At 42.3% G+C, this 22,763-nt stretch overlaps 1 protein-coding gene across 3 annotated transcripts; it reads right to left on the bottom strand.

Moving 5' to 3' along the window:
• Positions 1–222: 222 nt before the first annotated feature.
• On the bottom strand, positions 223–8,054 carry LOC106603287 (galectin-9). 3 transcript variants are annotated; one of them, XM_014196745.2, is made up of 11 exons: positions 7,839–8,054; positions 6,156–6,244; positions 5,036–5,243; positions 4,737–4,862; positions 4,366–4,407; positions 4,083–4,157; positions 3,860–3,898; positions 3,616–3,648; positions 3,413–3,501; positions 865–1,021; positions 223–672 (listed from the first exon to the last, which is right to left on the bottom strand). In XM_014196745.2, exons 1-11 carry the CDS (start codon positions 7,899–7,901, stop codon positions 526–528), a joined length of 1,068 nt encoding a protein of 355 aa, XP_014052220.2. In that variant the 5' UTR covers positions 7,902–8,054; the 3' UTR covers positions 223–525. The 3 variants fall into 3 exon arrangements, with proteins under 3 accessions (XP_014052220.2, XP_014052223.2, XP_014052221.2); XM_014196748.2 differs by lacking the exon at positions 7,839–8,054 and adding an exon at positions 6,440–6,623; XM_014196746.2 differs by lacking the exon at positions 4,083–4,157.
• Between the last annotated feature and the right edge of the window lie 14,709 nt (positions 8,055–22,763).

The raw sequence follows: 22,763 nt of genomic DNA, 5'->3' as shown, positions 1-22,763 counted from the left end.
AACCACCTGGAACTCCCAGTCATTTGAATACACTTCATGTAATTATAATGATTCACAGCACCGTTAATGTCATCAGTATTTACTTTGTCAAAATCCTCAGAATTGAGCTTTTAATAAAAAATCTGAACCCTCCCACTAAAATCTAAAACAGGACAAAGTTAGTAATTTTATCTGATCCTCTCTGCCCCCCAGCGGTGATGTAGAATTATGACAACATCTTAGTTCCAATATTGAAGTTTATTTGCTGTGGAAACATTGTCAGTACAGAGAGAATTTTACATATTCTATTCTAAATTAAAATGTTTATGAAATAAGATAAAATATTAATTAAAACATCTTGCCCAACATGATATCAACATTCGCCATCAGCAACATAGCAAAACGCCAGTTTTTCAACACAGAAAATGTCCACACACAGAAGACATGATTTCTCACCCATCGGTCTTTATAATGTCCTGATCAGATCCTACCCCCTTTGACCTTAGTGTATGTAACTCAAACCATAACAGAAGACAGAGTCATTACTTAGACCAGCACAGAGGACAGGCTCACGTCCCCTTCCACCTCCAGGATATCTATCTCCTGGAGCAGGAAGTGGCGGTGGTTGTAGCTGAACATCTGGACTCCATTCACCATCACCCTGTAGCACTTGGTGTCACACATAATGGTCACCTGAAACAGAGAGCCTGACATGAGTGCTGAGTTCATCCAAGGAAAAGCACACGGTACCACTGCAGCTAAAACACATTCAGAACTAATTTCAGCTCAAATTCTTACAAAATTCACAATTTTTTTTAAAAACAACGTTAAAATATAGCTAGCTTCCATAATACAGTGTACAATCAGGTATAATGGAGTTTATACCGTAAAAGGCTGGCCTCTGTAGAAGGGCATGCCCCCTGTCCTCTCCTCTGGACCCCACTGTTCCTTCAGGAGACTATTACGCACGACAATGTTCTCATTAAACCTGGGGTTGAAGTGAAGCGCCACCCCCGAGTTGAAACGCAGGTTAACACAGAACCTGGAACCATAAAGACCATGATCATGGTTATAAGGCTTGGCCAGGAATGTCATGTTAGATTACCAAATAAATGAATGCTCTGTGGTAGATACAGGAAAGGGTGTGCAAAGGTAAGCCTAAAAAGAGTATCACCCTTTGTCACGCCCTGGCCATAGAGAGGGTTTTGTTCTCTATTTTGGTTAGGCCAGGGTGTGACTAGGGTGGGCCTTCTATGTTCCGTTTTCTATGATTTGTGTATTTCTTTGTTTTGGCCGGGTATGGCTCTCAATCAGGGACAGCTGTCTATCATTGTCTCTGATTGGGAGCCATACTTAGGTAGCCTTTTCCCACAGGGTTTTTGTGGGTAGTTGTTTTCTGTCTTGTGTTTTTCACCTGACAGCGCTGTTGCGCTTTGTTCCGCTTTGTTTTTGATTCAGTGTTCAGAACTAATAAACATGATGAACACGTACCACGCTGCACCTTGGTCCTCTCCTTGCAACAACCGTTACACCCTTACCTATGTCGGCCATTGATATGCTGAAGGAATGACATAGTACTGTATACAGTGGGGGAAAAAAGTATTTGATCCCCTGCTGATTTTGTACGTTTGCCCACTTACAAAGAAATGATCAGTCTATAATTTTAATGGTAGGTTTATTTGAACAGTGAGAGACAGAATAACAACAAAATAATCCAGAAAAACGCGTGTCAAAAATGTTATAAAATTATTTGCATTTTAATGAGGGAAATAAGTATTTGACCCCTCTGCAAAACATGACTTAGTACTTGGTGGCAAAACCCTTGTTGGCAATCACAGAGATCAGACGTTTCTTGTAGTTGGCCACCAGGTTTGCACACATCTCAGGAAAGATTTTGTCCCACTCCTCTTTGCAGATCTTCTCCAAGTCATTAAGGTTTCGAGGCTGACATTTGGCAACTCGAACCTTCAGCTCCCTCCACAGATATTCTATGGGATTAAGGTCTGGAGACTGGCTAGGCCACTCCAGGACCTTAATGTGCTTCTTCTTGAGCCACTCCTTTGTTGTCTTGGCCGTGTGTTTTGGGTCATTGTCATGATGGAATACCCATCCACGACCCATTTTCAATGCCCTGGCTGAGGGAAGGAGGTTCTCACCCACGATTTGACGGTACATGGCCCCGTCCATCGTCCCTTTGATGCGGTGAAGTTGTCCTGTCCCCTTAGCAGAAAAACACCCCCAAAGCATAATGTTTCCACCTCCATGTTTGACGGTGGAGATGGTGTTCTTGGGGTCATAGGCAGCATTCCTCCTCCTCCAAACACGGCGAGTTGAGTTGATGCCAAAGAGCTCATTTTTGGTCTCATCTGACCACAACACTTTCACCCAGTTGTCCACTGAATCATTCAGATGTTCATTGGAAAACTTCAGACAGGCATGTATATGTATTCTTGAGCAGGGGGACCTTGCGGGCGCTGCAGGATTTCAGTCCTTCACGGCGTAGTGTGTTACCAATTGTTTTCTTGGTGACTATGGTCCCAGCTGCCTTGAGATCATTGACAAGATCCTCCCGTGTAGTTCTGCGCTGATTCCTCACCGTTCTCATGATCATTGCAACCCCACGAGGTGAGATATTGCATGGAGCCCCAGGCCGAGGGACAGTTCTTCTGTGTTTCTTCCATTTGCGAATAATCGCACCAAATGTTGTCACCTTCTCACCAAGCTGCTTGGCGATGGTCTTGTACCCCATTCCAACCTTGTGTAGGTCTACAATCTTGTCCCTGACGTCCTTGGAGAGCTCTTTGGTCTTGGCCATGGTGGAGAGTTTGGAATCTGATTGATTGATTGCTTCTGTGGACAGGTGTCTTTTTACAGGTAACAAGCTGCGGTTAGGAGCACTCCCTTTAAGAGTGTGCTCCTAATCTAAGCTCGTTACCTGTATAAAAGACACCTGGGAGCCAGAAATCTTTCTGATTGAGAGGGGGTCAAATACTTATTTCCCTCTTTAAAATGCAAATCAATTTATAACATTTGACATGCATTTTTCTGGATATTATTTTGTTGTTATTCTGTCTCTCACTGTTCAAATAAACCTACCATTAAAATTATAGACTGATCCTTTCTTTATCAGTGGGCAAACGTACAAAATCAGCAGGGGATCAAATACTTTTTCCCCCCACTGTAGCTCTCTAATGTACTGTTTCTAGAGAGGGAGCACTTTGCTGGCGGTGAGTGTTACACAATCGTGAAAGAAAATTTATGCAAATTATTTGGAGGGTGACAGACTAATCTAAAAAGGACCTTTTACCTTACCATCTATCTGTATTGTCTGTAATGTACAGGTACACGATTCATAGTACCAACTCCGATCCATAGCAGGTGACAAGCAAGTTAATAATGCAAGATGTGTTTAAAATGAGTAAGTGTTACTTACTTATCAGCGTTGTGGTTGACCACACCCTGGATGATGATGTTTCTGCCTGGATAAAGTCCACCTACTATTATATTTTTATATGGCACAACCTGAGAACACAGGATCCAACACCATATCACCCTAACAATCGGTTTCGATAGTACATAAATGAATGTAATTGTTCAGTCTGCACTTAGTCTGTAGGTCAAAGAAGGGGTACTTACAAGGATGGCTGGGGGGGTGTATGGAGGGGGTGTCTATAAAATAAACCTTGCACATTACCATCTGAAGAATAGCACCTTTCAGTACAGTCTCTAAACTACTTTAATCTTGTCAGAGCTTCATTTTCATTTCAGTTTTATTCATTTATATACATCAATGATACAACTCCAATCAAATTCCTGATGTTGGCCTCCACTTTACACATTTTGAACTCTTAAAAAGTTGACTCATTTGAATGCAACGTACCTGAGCAAATCCTGGGGCGCAAAACGCAGCCGAGAAAGCCTACAAAACAAACAAACAGTTGTCAAACAAGAATCAAATTAAACAAGGAAACCATGATCAACCCTCAAAGATAAAATTGACTGAATGGAATGAATGAAATGCAGTCATCTTATGAAAACACCCACCACAAGGAAAAAAGCTAAATACACCAAATTAGCCTCCAACCCAGCATGCTATAATTTACCTGTGTGGCATTACACCATTGACGAGTTTTGGGACCTGATTTACTGTGACGAGATTTAGTTTGGTTCTGTTGACCCTGTAAATAAAATGTCTCTCTTGGGTTATGGCCTATGCTACTATTTTGTGAGGACACATATGTAGTAATGTGCTTAGTAGTAATGTGCTTATTACTAATTACAAGTGTTTCCATACAACTGCAGGCCTTATGTAAATCCAAATACTAAAACTCGTAACACTTGTATAACTAAGAATCCTGTTGATCAGTCTGTCTGGAGAATACTCACAATGTGTGGATGGACAGCATATCCTGGTTGGGGAGGAGGTGACTGGAGAAAAGAAAATACATTTCATTTCTCTGTGTAGGATATGGACAGACTCTTGGTCAGCACATGTAAGTCTGAATACTATTTACTTAATTGATTAAAGTAGGAACTGAGGGAAATACTTTTTGGGATGCTAAAAAGATGTCCAAAACATCCTTACAATCATTATACACTCCGACCATGAACATTGCAAGTTGCAACTTGTTTTGCCGACTGGGCAGCGTTCCAAACAACTGACCAAGATCAGCAAATCTGTCCTTGTTCAAGGCTGATCCTTTGGAACGCAAAGATGTACAGTATTCTCCCAAACGGAGGACCTGTCAGATACTCACTGTCACTGCAGGGTTGGAGAAGGCAATGGATTGGATCTCCACTCCCCCATCCACGGAGATGGTGTCCACGCTGGAGAATGACAGCCGGTGCAGGTACTCCATGAAGTGGGCACCATTCACAATCACCTGGGATAAGACAGGATTTAGGAGACAAAGAAATCTATGGCACATGGAGGAAAATTAATGAATAAGAATTCGAATCTATTTTGCTCTAGAACAGAGATACAATTCAATTCAATAAGTCCACAGTAAAAAAATAATAATTGCAGCCTAAGCATCAGTGATAAAAGTCTCCTGACCGAATATGAATCTCGGTTGACCAGGAACATGAGGGTAAAGTTGGCCCCCCGGGTCATGGATGCAGGGTATTCACGCTCCTCTGAGCCCCACTTAGAGTGCTGCATGGTGTTGCAGATCACAACGTCTTTGGAGCCATCATATCGGGGGTTGAAGTGGAGGGCTACGTCGGGATTTCCTCTTGAGCCACATTGCAAATTCACATGAAACCTACAGAGAGAAGAAAGGGGTGCATACAGTGGGGGGGAAAAGTATTTGATCCCCTGCTGATTTTGTACGTTTGCCCACTGATAAAGAAAGGATCAGTCTATAATTTTAATGGTAGGTTTATTTGAACAGTGAGAGACAGAATAACAACAAAAATATCCAGAAAAAACGCATGTCAAAAATGTTATAAATTGATTTGCATTTTAATGAGGGAAATAAGTATTTGACCCCCTCTCAATCAGAAAGATTTCTGGCTCCCAGGTGTCTTTTATACAGGTAACGAGCTGAGATTAGGAGCACACTCTTAAAGGGAGTGCTCCTAACCGCAGCTTGTTACCTGTAAAAAAGACACCTGTCCACAGAAGCAATCAATCAATCAGATTCCAAACTCTCCACCATGGCCAAGACCAAAGAGCTCTCCAAGGATGTCAGGGACAAGATTGTAGACCTACACAAGGCTGGAATGGGCTACAAGACCATCGCCAAGCAGCTTGGTGAGAAGATGACAACATTTGTTGCGATTATTCGCAAATGGAAGAAACACAAAATAACTATCAATATCCCTCGGCCTGGGGCTCCATGCAAGATCTCACCTCGTGGGGTTGCAATGATCATGAGAACGGTGAGGATAATTTTATAACATTTTTGACATGTGTTTTTCTGGATTATTTTGTTGTTATTCTGTCTCTCACTGTTCAAATAAACCTACCATTAAAATTATAGACTGATCATTTCTTTGTATGTGGGCAAACATACAAAATCAGCAGGGGATCAAATACTTTTTTCCCCCACTGTATTTTAAAGTGATTAGGTTTAACAAGATCCCTTCTGTGCTGATAGTGAGTGACAAGACTGAGCTGAAGGAGACATGGATGTCCTACAGTGAAAAATACATGTACTACTAGGTAGGTCTACCTCTGGGCTCCTGGCAGGACTCTCCCTGTCACAGTGATGGTCTTCCCCTCATGCAGAGCTCCCTGGATACAGCCAGTGAATGGCAATCTCTAGGGCATGAAGCAAAAAACAACACTTGACCAGGCTGGGTAGCTAATGTCGTTCACCAGTTTGTAACTAGGTAGTATGCCTGATAAGGCAAGGGACTTTGCAATAGACTTAGTTAAACTTTAAACGTTAACAATGGCCACATCAAGCATTGTGTAACCAATAACAATCTAAACGGTTATAGTTTCCTTTCTTACCTTCTTTCATTAATTATATTAATCACATACGTTTTTAGGTGTCAAAGGTAGGGTGACAATATGTCCTCTTTTTGGACCTAAAAAAATGCGTCCGGCTTGGATTTCTAAATCGCCCAAAATGTCCGAGATTCGGCTTTTGCTTTCTACAGTCGCCATTCATTGTGTGCGTTTTTGGGGTTTTGCATTGCTTTGACCTTTCTCTTTAGGTCCCGCCTTCTCACACGCCACCATTGGTGGGTCATGTAGGCCTACGCAAACATTGGTCAAACTGCATCTCAATCATTACCCTCACCATGGCAACAGCCAAGAGACATAGCAACTGCTTGCTTGTGTGACGACCCTCCCACTCTGTCTCCCGTATTCTCTTTTTGTTCTTGTTTCCTTGTTGGGATGCCGGTGGGCGGAGCTGGGAGGGTCGTCAGCTACATGGGAAACACCTGGGTCCGGGTGTGTCCCAGGATAAAGAGACCTCTTTCACATTCATGAGGAGGACTCTCTCCATGCAGACACCTTGTTGTTTTTGGTTGTTTGCTTTGGCACCTTTCAACACTCAGCATTATTACATTCAGGTATGCAAAACACGTCCTTACACTACTGATTACACACACCATTGTTAATTACTTAGTTACTTTATTTAATAAATATATATTTTGATACTCCTTGTCTCCACGTTGTCTCCCTTTTGTTGCGAACTCTGAGCCGGTTCGTAACACTTGTCAACAGTGGCACATGGCTCCAGAACAGCGTAAAAATGCCCAAACGCAAATGTAAATTCACAGACGATTTACAGAGCACATTCCCGTGTTTTCGTCTTGGTCGGGATCCGTGTGAAGCAGAATGCATGACCTGCAAAGCTGGCACGTACGTGTCAGTGTCAAATAAAGGCGCTAGCGACCTAGAAACCCACATAAGCTCCGCAAAACACAAAATTGCAGCTAAAGTAGAGTTCGTCAGGTAAATTTAACTGACTATTTTGTGAGAGCAGGTAAAACGGAAGATGCTGTTACTGCTGCGGAGGGAGTTTTTGCATTCCACAACACTAGGGTGACCATACGTCCTCTTTTTCCCGGACATGTCCTCTTTTTTGAAAACTAAAATATGGTCACCCTAGTCAAAGGTGGATATGAAAATGACAGGAAATATAGACAGACCTATTCAATATTTTTCAGTCCTGTTCTAGTCCACTAAACTCATCACTAACAGTCCCATTACACCTCATTTTATTGCATCGGATGTGCTAGTGTGTGCTGGGCTAGAATAAAAATGTGCAATCTGTGGGTCCAGAATATACAAATATTGTGCAACATTACACCAAAAATAAGCACCAAAATGACTCCCGAAACTCACATAATGTCGCCTAAAAAAATACATGTAAATACTGTCAAAGTAGAATTCTTACCGGATTGAAGAAGGGTTGTTGACAAGCCATGCTCCGATTGATGAAGCGTTGTTGACAAGCCATGCTCCAGTGTGGATCTGATCTGTCAGTTCGACTGTTAGGTGAATCTAGAGAGCGCAGCACATAGAGGTCCGGTGGTTCTCTTCTGCCACGTTCAAAACAACTGGGAACTCGGAAAAATACGAGAAGAAACCAATGACGTCAGTGATCTTCAGGTCGGAAAGTCTGACCTCTAGAAAGAGGCACAAGTTCCCCAGTTGGAATTCCGAGTTGGATAACCATCCAAATCGTTTTTTTCCCAGTCGGAGCTAGTATTTCTTCCGAGTTCCGAGTTGTTTTCAACACACTGATGTCGGAAGTCGGAGTTTTCAGGGTCCCCAGTTGTGTTGAACGTGGCATTCGTAAATTATTTATCTTTTGTTTCCTCTTCGGTAAGTTTCGTTTCTCTGATAATGACTCATGCGGTCATCGTTGTTTTACAGTGATTGAAACGCGGTCAAGCCATACGCTCTTTATTTTCCTGCTGAATTCAACACTTCGCTTATTTTTCGCGTCTTTTCTGGTGGGGAGACTGAGTGGGATGCACTCTCATGCACAGACCGAGACGATAGCAACAAATCATTCCAAGCAAACAGTTTGAACCGCACTTATTCAATCTTTCATAATCAAAATGATACCAAATCGTTAATTTCATTTTCGTGCCTTATCAAAAATGACTTTGATATCACAGGTTGAGGTCGCAGAGGCTGCAGTAGCCAAACGGGTATGCTGTTTAGCAAATGTTAAATTGTTAAAGCAAGAACACAGTCATGGCTTACAAACACCACACACACACACACACACACACACACACACACATTGAGCGAGTTGAGGTGACTAAACTGCTTGGATTGTAAACTCTTATGGTCAAAACATATTGATACAACAGTAGCTAAGATGGGGAGAAGTCTGTCCATAATAAAGCACTGCTCTGCCTTAACAGCACTATCAACAAGGCATGACCTACAGGCTCTTGTTTTGTCATACCTGGACTACTGTTCAGTCATGTGGTCAGGTGCCACAAAGAGGGATTTAGGAAAATTGCAATTAGCTCAGAACAGGGCAGCTGGCCCTTGGATGTACATAGAGAGGAAACAATAATATGCATGTTAATCTCTCCTGGCTCAAAGTAGAGGAGAGATTGACTTCATGACTACTGGTATTTGTGAGAGGTATTGTCATGTTGAAAGCACCAAGCTGTCTGTTTAAACGACTAGCACACAGCTCAGACACCCATGCAAACCCTACAAGACATGCCACCAGAGTAGAGGTCGACCGATTATTATTTTTCAAAACAGATACCGATTATTGGAGGACCAAAAAAAGACGATAGCGATTAATCAGCCGATTTTTATGTATATATTTGTAATAATGACAATTACAACAATATTGAATGAACAATGAGCACTTTTATTTTAACTTAATATAATACATAAATAAAATCAATTTAAGTCTCAAATAAATAATGAAACATGTTCAATTTGGTTTAAATAATGAAAAACAGTGTTGGAGAAGTGAAATATGTGCCATGTAAAAAAGCTAACGTTTAAGTTCCTTGCTCAGAACATGAGAACATATGAAAGCTGGTGGTTCTTTTAAACATGAGTCTTCAATATTCCCAGTTAAGAAGTTTTAGGTTGTAATTATTATAGGAATTATAGGACTATTTCTCTCTATACCATTTGTATTTCATATACCGTTTGACTATTGGATGTTCTTATAGGCACTATAGTACTGCCAGCCTAATCTCGGGAGTTGATGGGCTTAAAGTCATAAACAGCGCTGTGCTTCAAGCAATGCGAAGAGCTGCTGGCAAACGCAGGAAAGTGCAGTTTGAATGAATGCTCACGAGCCTGCTGCTGCCTACCACTGCTCAGACTGCTCAGACTGCTCTATCAAATATAAAATCATAGACTTAATTATAATACAATAAACACACAGAAATACGAGCCTTAGGGCATTAATATGGTCAAATCCGGAAACTATAATTTCGAAAACAATGTTTATTCTTTCAGTGAAATACTGAACCGTTACGTATTTTATCGAACAGGTGGCAACCCTAAGTCTAAATATTGCTGTTACATTGCACAACTTTTAATGTTATGTCATAATTATGTAAAATTCTGGCAAATTAATTACGGTCTTTGTTAGGAAGAAATGGTCTTCACACAGTTTGCAATGAGCCAGGAGGCCCAAACTGCTGCTCCCAAATACCCTGACTCTGCTTGCACTGAACGCAAGAGAAGTGACACAATTTCCCTAGTTAATATTGCCTGTTAACATTAATTTTTTTTAACTAAATATGCAGGTTTTAAAAAATATACTTGTGTATTGATTTTAAGAAAGGCATTGATGTTTATGGTTAGGTACATTGGTGCAACGATTGTGCTTTTTTTTGCGAATGCGCTGTGATTCGATGATAAATTAACAATGCAAAGTGAATACTGAGTCGGCAGGTAGCCTAGAGGTTAGAGCGTTGGACTAGTAACCGAAAGGTTGCAAGACAGAATCCCCAAGCCGACAAGGTAGAAATCTGTTGTTCTGCCCCTCAATAAGGCAGTTAACCCACTGTTCATAGGCCGTCATTGAAAATAAGTATATGTTCTTAACTGACTTGCCTAGTTAAATAAAAGTTTTAAAAAATAACGCAGGACAAGCTAGTTAAACTAGTTATATCATCAACCATGTGTAGTTAACTAGTGATTGTTAAGATTGATTGTTTTTTACAAGATAAGTTTAATGCTAGCTAGCAACTTACCTTGGCTCTTTGCAGCCACAAGGTCATTTTGATGCTGCACTCATGTAATAGGTTGTTAGCCAGCCACGCAGTCTCCTCGTGGATTGCAATGTAATCGGCCATAATCGGCGTCCAAAAATGCAGATTACCGATTGTTATGAAAACTTGAAATCGGCCCTAATTAATCGGCCATGCCGATTAATCGGTCGACCTCTACACCAGAGGTCTCTTCACAATCCCCAAGTCCAGAACAGGCTATGGGAGGCGCACAGTACTACATAGAGCCATGACTACATGGAACTATATTCCACATTAGGTAACTGATGCAAGCAGTAGAATCAGATTTAAGAAACAGATAAAAATACACCTTATGGAACAGTGGGGACTGTGAAGCAACACAAACATAGGTACAGACACATGCATACACACACATGATAGTATACACACTATACACAAACATGGATTTTGGGTTGTAGATATGTGGTAGTGATGGAGTAGGGCACACAGTGTGTTGTGAATTCTGTAATGAATCAATTGTAATGTTTTTAAAATTGTATAACTGCCTTAATTTTGCCGGACCTCAGGAAGAGTATCTGCTGACTTGGCAGCAGCTATTGGGGATCCATAATAAATACAAATACACTTACTGGACTCCACACACTCACGGACATTCTAACCCACACAACACATGCAAAACACATTTATACTCGCTACACACCCACACACACAGTCACACACAAACTCACTTACAATCATAATTTACGCTGCTGCTACTCTGTTTATCATATATCTTGATGCCTAGTCACCTTATCCCTATATCTACCTCGATCACTCCAGTAACCCTCCACAAATGGAATTGGAACTGACCCTGTACAGTGCATTCAGAAAGTATTCAGACCTCTTGACTTTTCCACATTTTATTACGTTACAGCCTTATAAAATGGATTCAATAGTTTTTTTCCCTCATCAATCAACACACAATAACCCATCATGACAAAGCAAAAACAGGTGTCGAACTTTTAGCTAATATATAAAAAAGAAAACTGAAATATCACATTTCATAATTATTCAGACCCTTTACTCAGTACTTTTTTGAAGCACCTTTGGCAGCGATTACAGACTCGAGTCTTCTTGGGTGTGACGCTACAAGCTTGACACACCTGTATTTGGAGAGTTTCTCCCATTCTTCTCTGCAGATCCTCTCAAGCTCTATCATGTTGAATGAGGAGCGTCGCTGCACAGTTATTTTCAGGTCTCTCCAGAGATGTTCGGTCTGGTTCAAGTTCGGGCTCTGACCCGACCACTCAAGGACATTCAGAGACTTGTCCCGAAGCCACTCCTGTGTTGTCTTGACTGTGTGCTTAGGGTTGTTGGCCTGCTGGAAGGTGAACATTCGCCCGAGCATGAGGTCCTGAGTGCTCTGGTGCAGGATCTTTCTGTACTTTGCTCCGTTCATCTTTCCCTTGATCCTAACTAGTCTCCCACTCCCAGTCGCTGAAAAACATCCCCACAGCATGATGCTGCCATCACCATGCTTCACCGTAGGGATGGTGCCAGGTTTCCTCCAGACGTGACGCTTGGCATTCAGGCCAAAATATTCAATCTTGGTTTCATCAGACTATAGAATCTTGTTTCTCATGGTCTGAGAATCCTTTAGATTTCTTTTGGCAAACTCCAAGCGGGCTGTCATGTGCCTTTTACTGAGGAGTGGCTTCCGTCTGGCAACTCTACCATAAAGGCCTGATTGGTGGAGTGCTGCAGAGATGGCTTTCCTTCTGGAAGGTTCTCCCATCACCACAAAGGAACGCTGGAGCTCTGTCAGAGTGCCCTTGTCCCTTAATGTTGATGATGTGGTTGTTACTGACAAGAAGCACATAGCTGAGCTCTTTTAATCACCACTTCATTAAGTCAGGATTCCTATTTGACTCAGCCATGCCTCCTTGCCCGTCCAACATTTCCTCATCTCCCACCCCTTCTAATGCAACTAGCCCCGACACTCCTCTCTCTTTTTCCCTTGCCCCGCTACAAAGTTTCTCCCTGCAGGCAGTCACTGAATCCGAGGTGCTAAAGGAGCTCCTGAAACTTGACCCCAAAAAACTTCTGGGTCAGATGGTTTAGACCCTTTCTTCTTTAAGGTTGCTGCCCCTATCATCTCCAAGTATATCTCTGACATTTTTTACATGTCTCTCTTCTCAGGGGAGGTTCCCATTGCTTGGAAGGCAACCAGGGAGATCAAGGGAGAGATCAAGCTGATCCAAACTGTTATAGGCCTATTTCTATTTTGTACTGTTTATCAAAAGTGTTGGGAAAACTTGTCAATAATCAACTGACTGGCTTTCTTGATGTCTATAGTATTCTCTCTGGAATGCAATCTGGTTTCCGCTCAGGTTATGGATGTGTCACTGCAACCTTAAAGGTCCTCAATGATGTCACCATTGCCCTTGATTCTAAGCAATGTTGTGCTGCATTTTTATTGACTTGGCTAAAGCTTTTGATACAGTAGACCATTCCATTCTTGTGTATTGGAGTATTTGTGTCTCTGAGGGGTCTTTGGCCTGGTTTGCTAACTACCTCTCTCAAAGAGTGCAGTGTATAAAGTCAGAACATCTGCTGGCTCAGCCACTGCCTGTCACCAAGGGAGTACCCCAAGGCTCGATCCTAGGCCCCACACTCTTCTCAATTTACATCAACAGGCAGTAGGAAACTCGCTCATCCATTTATATGCAGATGATACAGTCATATACTCAGCTGGCCGCTCCCTGGATTTTGTGTTAAACGCTCTACAACAAAGCTTTCTTAGTGTCCAATAAGCTTTTTCTGCCCTTAACCTTGTTATGAACACCTCCAAAACAAAGGTCATGTGGTTTGGTAAGAAGAATGACCCTCTCCCAACAGGTGTGATTACTACCTTTGAGGGTTTAGAGCTTGAGGTAGTCACCTCAAACAAGTACTTGGAAGTATGGCAAGATGGTACACTGTCCTTTTCTCAGCACATATCAAAGCTGCAGGCTAAAGTTAAATCTAGACTTGGTTTCCTCTATTGTAATCGTTCCTCTTTCACCCCAGCTGCCAAACTAACCCTGATTCAGATGACCATCCTACCCATGCTAGATTACGGAGACGTAATTTATAGATCGGCAGTTAAGGGTGCTCTCGAGCGGCTAGATGTTCTTTACCATACGGCCATCAGATTTGCCACCAATGCTCCTTAAAGGACAGGGCTGCCCAACCCTCTTCCTGGAGATCTACCATCCTGTGGGTTTTCAGTCCAACCCTAATTTAACACACCTGATTCTACTAATTAGCTGCTCAACAAGACCTTAACTAGCTGAATCAGAAAATGTACAGGACAGTAGATCTCCAGGAAGAGGGTTGGGTAGCCCTGTTATAGGACATACAGTGGTGTCATGACTGTCCTGATCAGGTCAGGTTACAGGAGACCACAACCCTACAGATTATCTCTCACCCCAACAGAGGAGGAGAGATCTAGGGGTATGAAGATGTGGGGGTTTTATGACCCCTCACGCCCATTGTAGATCTTAGGCAACAGACACAATTCCTTTGTCCTCTCACTATGGAGAACCGGCCTCAGAACATTAAACATGCAATAAATGGACTTTGGAACAATGGTTTCCATCAGCCATAATGGTGGTAATGACGATAGATGGAATATGAAAATTAATGACATTTTTGTTTTGTTAAAGGTTAAAGGACGACGTTATTATGAAAACATTGTAACTTTAAGAGTTTTCCTAGTATATGCTTGATGTTTATACATTGATTTGGACATTTTCCACACAAAGTACAAAGAGAATATTTTGGTAAAGATAAAATGTGAAGTTAGTTGTCTAAAATTGGATTTGAGTAAAATCTAGACCTTGCCTCTTAACTTGGTACGCCCAGAAAATTGCCCTAAAGGCGGTTAAGCCAACTTCTGACCCGAGGGTATAAGGCATGTGAGTTAAGAATTAACATATCAGACTAAGTGACCCGAGCTGCAGCAAAGGTCTGAGTAGTCAACGAACCCAAAACGCAACACGAGGTTGAAGACAAAGGAATCCTTTTCTACCAATGCTACGGATGAATAGCTGTGTCTAAGCGGGTGAATTCAAGCCGGACCACCTGGTCTCCACCCCCCATCGAATCGTGGTATCTACACTGTTTTCATTCCTACGCTGTGAGCCCTGAGCTACAGGGCTGGCTGTCCTCAGAAGAACCCTTTCAGAACAAGGGCGAGGAATCAGACCACTAAAAAAAAAGGACACTGACATCGTGAGGACAACCAGAGAAGTGCGCCATCCACCAGCAGTTCGGGGCAAGGTTAGGGTTAAAATAAGCATAGCTGACAAATGCACCCAAATGTATATTTCTCTCGTGTACTTTCTCTTTTTCTCTCTCTTTTAAATCCCCATTTTGGGTAACACGCGCCATAGTGTGTTGGCCCGTTGTACTAAGTTCTAATCAATAGCCTAGACTGTGTTTTTGTGTATGTGTATCTTTTATTATCATTTTAGCTTTCTAGTAAATAAATAATCAACTAAAATTGGTGTGGTACGAACTCATTGGTGGGACTCGGGTTTGTGCAGATTCCCGGATTATGCGACGTTCAGAATTAGACTGTAGAGGAAATTGATTAATTAGCGACTGTTGTAAAATCGATATTCTGATATTCTTATAGTTAATTTGGGAAATAAAACAAATTTCACAAGGTGCCCCAGGTTAATGAGTTAATAATTGCCTGATTCATTTAATCACGCAATTATAAACCGTTAATCATTCAATGATCAGCAGTCGTCACATTAACTAATAAAACGAATCGACAGTGCCTTGTGAAAGTATTCACCCCCCTTGGCATTTTTCCTATTTTGTTGCCTTACAATCTGGAATTAAAATGGATTTTTGGGAGGTTTGTATCATTTGATTTACACAACATGCCTACCACAAGAAATAAGACAAAAACTGAAAACTTGGACGGGCATACCTATTCACCCCCCAAAGTCAATACTTTGATGAGCCACCTTTTGCAGCAATTACAGCTGCAAGTCTCTTGGGGTATGTCTCTATAAGCTTGGCACATCTAGCCACTGGGATTTTTTCCCATTCTTCAAGGCAAAACTGCTCCAGCTCCTTCAAGTTGTCTGGGTTCTGCTGGTGTACAGTAATCTTTAAGTCATAACACAGATTCTCAATTGGATTTTCGGCCTGGGCTTTGACTAGGCCATTCAAACACATTTAAATGTTTTCCCTTAAACCACTCGAGTGTTGCTTTAGCAGTATGCTTAGGGTCATTGTCCTGCTGGAAGGTGAACCTCAGTCTCAAATCTCTGACTGAAACAGGTTTCCGTCAAGAATTTCCCTATATTTAGCACCATCCATCATTCCTTCAATTCTGACCAGTTTCCCAGTCCCTGCTGATGAATGGGGATGGCGTTCTCGGGGTGATGAGAGGTGTTGGGTTTGCGCCAGACATAGCAATTATCCTTGATGGCCAAAAAGCTCAATTTTAGTCTCATCTGACCAGAGTACCTTCTTCCATATATTTGAGAAGTCTCCCAGGCCATTTGGCGAACACCAAATCTGTTTGCTTATTTCTTTCTGGCCGCCTCTTCTGTGAAGCACAGCTCTGTGGAGTGTACGGCTTAAAGCGGTCCTATAGACAGATACGTGCTCGCACATGCTTTGTGATGGCCACTCCAATACCTTGACTTTATGTCCTTCAGCCATTTTGCCACAACTTTGGAAGTATCCTGGGGGTGATTGTCCATTTGGAAGACCCATTTGCAACCAAGCTTTAACTTCCTGACTGATGTCTTGAGATGTTTCTTCAATACATCCACATAATTTTCCTTCCTCATGAAGCAATCTATTTTGTGAAGTGGACCAGTCCCTCCTGCAGCAAAGCAGCCCCACAACATGATGCTGCCACCCCCGTGCTTCACGGTTGGGATGGTGTTCTTCGGTTTGCAAGCCTCCCCCTTTTTCCTCCTAACATAACGATGGTCATTATGGCCAAACAGTTCTATTTTTGTTTCATCAGGCCAGAGGACATTTCTCCAAAAAGTACGATCTTTGTCCCCATGTGCAGTTGCAAACCGTAGTCTGGCTTTTTTATGGCGGTTTTGGAGCAGTGGCTTCTTCCTTGCTGAGCAGCCTTTCAGGTTATGTCAATATAGGACTCATTTTACTGTGGATATAGATACTTTTGTACCCGTTTCCTCCAGCATCTTCACAAGGTCCTTTGCTGTTGTTCTGGGATTGATTTGCACTTTTCGCACCAAAGTACGTTCATCTCTAGGAGACAGAACGCGTCTCCTTCCGGAGCGATATGATTGCTGCGTGGTCTCATGGTGTTTATACTTGCGCACTGTTGTTTGTACAGATGAACGTGGTACCTTCAGGCGTTTGGAAATTGCTCCCAAGGATAAACCAGACTTGTGGAGGTCTACAATTTTTTTTCTGAGGTCTTGGCTGATTTCTTTTGATTTTCCCATGATGTCAAGCAAAGAGGCAATAAGTTTGAAGGTAGGCCTTGAAATACATCCACAGGTACACCTCCAATTGACTCAAATTATGTCAATTAGCCTATCAGAAGCTTCTAAAGCCATGACATCATTTTCTGGAATTATCCAAGCCGTTTAAAGCCACAGCCAACTTAGTGTGTGTAAACTTCTGACCTACTGGAATTGTGAATCAGTGAATGATAAGTGAAATAATCTGTCTGTAAACAATTGTTGAAAAAATGACTTGTGTCATGCACAAAGTAGATGTCCTAACCAATAGTTTGTCAACAAGAAATTTGTGGAGTGGTTGAAAAACGAGTTTTAATTACTCCATGTGACAGATCATTTGACACTTAGATTGCACACAGGTGGACTTTATTTAACTAATGATGTGACTTCTGAAGGTAATTGGTTGCACCAGATCTTATTTCGGGGCTTCTTAGCAAAGGGGGTGAATACATATGCACGCACCACTTTTCATTTTATTTTTTTATTTTTTTAAATAAGTAATTTTTTTCTCATTTCACTTCACTAATTTGGATGATTTTGTGTATGTCCATTACATGAAGTCCAAATAAAAATATATTTAAATTACAGGTTGAAATGCAACAAAATAGGAATAACGCCAAGGGGGATGAATACTTTCACAAGGCACAGCATCACTGCACTCTTCTATAAACTGGTCATCTCTGTATACCCATCGCAAGACCCACTGGTTGATGCTTATTTATAAAAACCCTCTTAGGCCTCACTTCCCCCTATCTATGATATCTACTGCAGCCCTCATCCTCCACATACAACACCCGTCTAACATTCTGTTGAAGGTCCCCAAAGCACACACATCCCTGGGTCGTTCGTCTTTTCAGTTTGCTGCAGCAAGTGACCGGAACGAGCTGCAACAAACACTGAAACTGGACAGTTTTATCTCAGTCTCTTCATTCAAATACTCAATCATGGACACTCTTACTGACAGTTGTGGCTGCATTGCGTGATGTATTGTTGTCTCTACCTTCTTGCCCTTTGTGCTGTTTTAGGTCTCTCTTTATGTAGTGTTGTGCTGTCTCTCTTGTTGTGTTTTGCCATGTTTTTAATCCCAGCCCCCGTCCCCTCAAGAGGCCTTTTGCCTTTTGGTAGGCCATCATTGTAAATAAGAATTTGTTCTTTACTGACTTCCCTAGTTAAATAAAGGTTAAATAAAATAAATAAAGACCATCGTGGTTCTTGGTCACATCCCTGACCAAGGCCCTTCTCCCCCGATTGCTCAGTTTGGCTCGGCAGCCAGCTCTAGGAAGAGTAATGGTAGTTCCAAACTTCTTCCATTTAAGAATGATGGAGGCCACTGGGTTCTTGGGGACCTTCAATGCTGCAGACATTTTTTGGTAACCTTCCCCAGATCTGTGCCTCGACACAATCCTGTCTCGGAGCTCGACGGACAATTCCTTCGACCTCATGGCTTGGTTTTTGCTCTTACATGAATTATCAACTATGGGACCTTATATAGACAGGTGTGTGCCTTTCCAAGTCATGTCCAATCAATTGAATTTACCACAGGTGGACTCTAATCAAGTTGAAGAAATGTCTCAAGGATGATCAATGTTAACAGGATGCACTTGAGCTCAATTTCGAGTGTCATAGCAAAGGGTCTGAATACTTATGTAAATAAGGTATCTGTTTTTTGTATTTTTATAAATTAGCCAAATTTAAAAACATCTTGCTTTAACAATTTAACATTTGCTAAAGATCACCCCATTAGGCTAGTGCTGCCTCACTCTAACCGTGATATCAAAGTATTTTTTGATAAAGCACAAAAATGAAATAAACGATTTGTTATAATTATGGAAGATTGAGTAAGTGTAATTGAAACTTTGCTTGGAATGATTTGTAGCTATGGTCTATATCTGTGCGTGAGTGCATCCGACTCAGTTTCCAGAAAACACGCAATACCATAAAGTGTTGTCTATTCGCGCATACAAATTCAGGAGGAAACTGAAGAGCGGATGGCTTGACCCAGTTTTGCAAGTGTTGGCTAACTTCAATGTAGTAATTGAAACGGTGACACTCAGATAAAATAGCAATTGACACATTTTATGCCAAGCACACCTGTGTTGCGCAGCGGCCTTTGCCGATTGGTGATTGCAATTCACATCCCATTGAAATGGTTTCGTTCCATTGTAACCGTTGCTTCGTGGGAATTGATAGGTGAATGTAAATATTACTTTCACATAAGTTACTCTAGGACCAGAGGTATTTAAGGAATTTAAATTGGAAAAGGATTGCATCTAATCTGAAGGCCACCACATGGGCATACCTGGCTTCACAAGTGCCCATTTACACCTAATATTATTTGGACAGCTCTGGGCCTCTTTGTCTATCGAGCCCACCCTAGAACCTGCATGGCCTCTTTGTCTATCGAGCCCACCCTAGAACCTGCATGGCCTCTTTGGTCCATGGCAGCCTCAGCACCACATCCTAGGTGTTACCTCGTCATATTACCTACCAGGGATGTCACTAGTGATTCATGGATAGGGGGGCTAACGGTGCATGTACACTAGATAGCGGTAGATTGCCGCGTAGGCCGCCCATTGTGACTCGCTTGTTGGTGTGCAGGTAGTATATGGCAGCACGTTCCATTGTGCGTCAAGAATTCAGCACAGCAAGTTTGTATGAAGGTCTGGTTATTAAATGGGTACATAGTTCAATAGTAATATCCTCTAAAACGCTCTGGTGACCAACAAACTTTGCTGCTCTGTTTCCAATTGTCCACATGGCCGGGAGAACCTATTCAAATAAGTTAATACATTTCAAAAATGTAAAAAAAACAATGTATTATTAGCTAACTAGCTACAGTGCAGACTAACTCAAATGAGCTGCTAAATGAACTAGGTAGTTGGCTAGCTAGCTATCTAGCCAACTTCACATACTGTATTGATAGGTAGCTGGTGCTCCATCATGCTGGCAAAGGCATTGTTCATCACCAAACTGTTCCTGGATGGTTGGGAGAAGTTGCTCTCGGGGGATGTGTTGGTATCATTCTTTATTCATGGCTGTGTTCTTAGACAAAATTGTGAGTGAGCCCACTCCCTTGGCTGAGAAGCAACCCCACACATGAATGGTCTCAGGATGCTTTACTGTTGGCATGACAAAGGACTGATGGTAGCGCTCACCTTGTCTTCTCCGGACAAGCTTTTTTCTGGATGCCTCAAACAATCGGAAAGGGGATTCATCAGAGAAAATGACTTTACCCCAGTCCTCAGCAGTCCAATCCCTGTACCTTTTGCAGAATATCAGTCTGTCCCTGCTGTTTTTCCTGGAGAGAAGTGGCTTCTTTGCTGCCCTTCTTGACACCAGGCCATCCTCCAAAAGTCTTCGCCTCACCGTGCGTGTAGATGCACTCACACCTGCCTGCTGCCATTCCTGAGCAAGCTCTGTACTGGTGGTGCCCCGATCCCGCAGCTGAATCAACTTTAGGAGACGGTCCTGGCACTTTCTGGACTTTCTTGGGCGCCCTGAAGCCTTCGTCACAACAATTGAACCGCTCTCCTTGAAGTTCTTGATGATCCGATAAATGGTTTATTTAGGTGCAATCTTACTGGCAGCAATATCCTTGCCTGTGAAGCCCTTTTTGTGCAAAGCAATGATGACGACACATGTTTCCTTGCAGGTAACCATGGCTGACAGAGGAAGATCAAGGATTCCAAGCACCACCCTCCTTTTGACGCTTCCAATCGGTTATTCGAACTCAATCAGCATGACAGAGTGATCTCCAGCCATGTCTTTGTCAACACTCACACCTGTGTTAACGAGAGAATCACTGACATGTCAGCTGGTCCTTTTGTGGCAGGGCTGAAATGCAGTGGAAATGTTTTTGGGGATTCAGTTCATTTGCATGGCAAAGAGGGACTTTGCAATTAATTGCAATTCATCTGATCACTCTTCATAACATTCTGGAGTATATGCAAATTTCCATCATACAAACTGAGGCAGCAGACTTTGTGAAAATGTATATTTTTGTCATTCTGAAAACTTTTGGCCACGACTGTATTCTGGATAGGGCAGGTACTTTTGTGTAGTTCCTTACCCTAGAAGTGAGGACGGAGATAACAGTAACATAATATTCAAAAGGTCAAAAGGTCCCTCCTCTTCTACACACCTAATCCTTCCTAACACACTCTAAACACTAACCCACTGTCCTACCTGGTTCCAAGAAAATACAAGGGTGACACCCGCCCGGCTAACCTAGTGTATAAAACAATGGGTTATCTACGTGGGAATGTACACCCATGGGCAGATCTACCTTTTTCCCTTCTCCAGGACCTAGGTAGGGTGGAGTACCTCAAGAGGACATGCTGAAACACAAAGATAAATTAAAACAAATAATCAAACAAAACAAGTGTTCTCTCTCCCTCTCTCTTCTCACACGGCAAACAGATATCCTCTCTTCAATCAGCTACAGCCACGCCCACCATCGTTAGCCGCAACTCGGTACACCTGTAATGCCTAGGACACAAACACACTAACATGGGAAAATGGGGAGCAAGAAAAACGTAACACGGATATTATACTTTAGTAATCCACAATGACGTAAAAGTCTAATAATGACATTGTCTTCCATATTCCTACAGATACCTTGTAACTGGAGATTCCTTCAAAACGATTGCCTACAGTTAACGTGTAGGGCACTGCAAGGTTGGGTGACCAGGGCCATCTGGGACTGCCTCCTGGAGGAATTAAGGTGTGTGAAGGCTACCTGTGTCCTGCATAACTTCATGAGGATGGACACGAGGACCAGGAAGGGATCTGCACCTCGCCGCCGTGTGCCAGAGGGGAAGTCTGCTGCTCTGCAGGATGTTTCAAGGATGGGGTCCAACAACGCAGCAAGAGGCAATCCGTGTGCGGGAGATCTTCACCTCCTACTTCTTCGAAGAGGGTTCTGTTCCCTGGCAACACCATAGACTACACTATGCACAACCAAAGGCTATTTTAAGAGCCATTCACATTGCAATAAGAGTATTCTTCCATTTACTTAGCCATGTCAACTGCAGTTATTCAATTCCCAGTTTCTCTCCCTTTGATTTCTACTTCTCAGGTGAGGGTACTGTGATGTCTGTACAAAAACAAAACAATGAGACACCCTATAACCCACACACTCATGTATCAATCTGATTGATGGATTGTGTTGTGCAGTAAGCAGGCTCAGGTGTAATACTGTGGCTCCTTCCACCTTCAAAGAATAGGCAAGAGGGCCAACCATGGAGAATAGTAAAACACTTCATTATTTCTATAACTATGCTATATTGTTTGTCCTCGTGTGCCCGTTTGTTTTTCAGCATAAAGTACTCAGCAGCCAGTGTGGTGTGGACACCAGGTGAGGCCACACAGATTCATGTTGAACACTCTTTAACTACCTTATTTTCTCAATTACACTCTCTCTCCTTCATCCCTCTCTCTTCTCCCTAAATCCTCTAGGTTATATCAGCTGTGTCGGTGAACCCCTCCTGCATCTGAACTGGCTACATAGAGGGCACAGCATGATCAGAGGTGAGGTCACTTGGTCAGGTCAACAGGAACTATTATTAAAGAGATGCTTTACATTGAAATACAGATAGATGTAGTAGTCCCAGAGTTAATGATCCAAGGTCAGTTTTGCAT

This window comes from Salmo salar, chromosome ssa04 (genome assembly GCF_905237065.1).
Source record: "Salmo salar chromosome ssa04, Ssal_v3.1, whole genome shotgun sequence".
Lineage (NCBI taxonomy): Eukaryota > Metazoa > Chordata > Actinopteri > Salmoniformes > Salmonidae > Salmo > Salmo salar.
The sequence above is the reverse complement of the archived record's forward strand: the minus strand, read 5'-3'. Positions and strand labels throughout refer to the sequence as shown.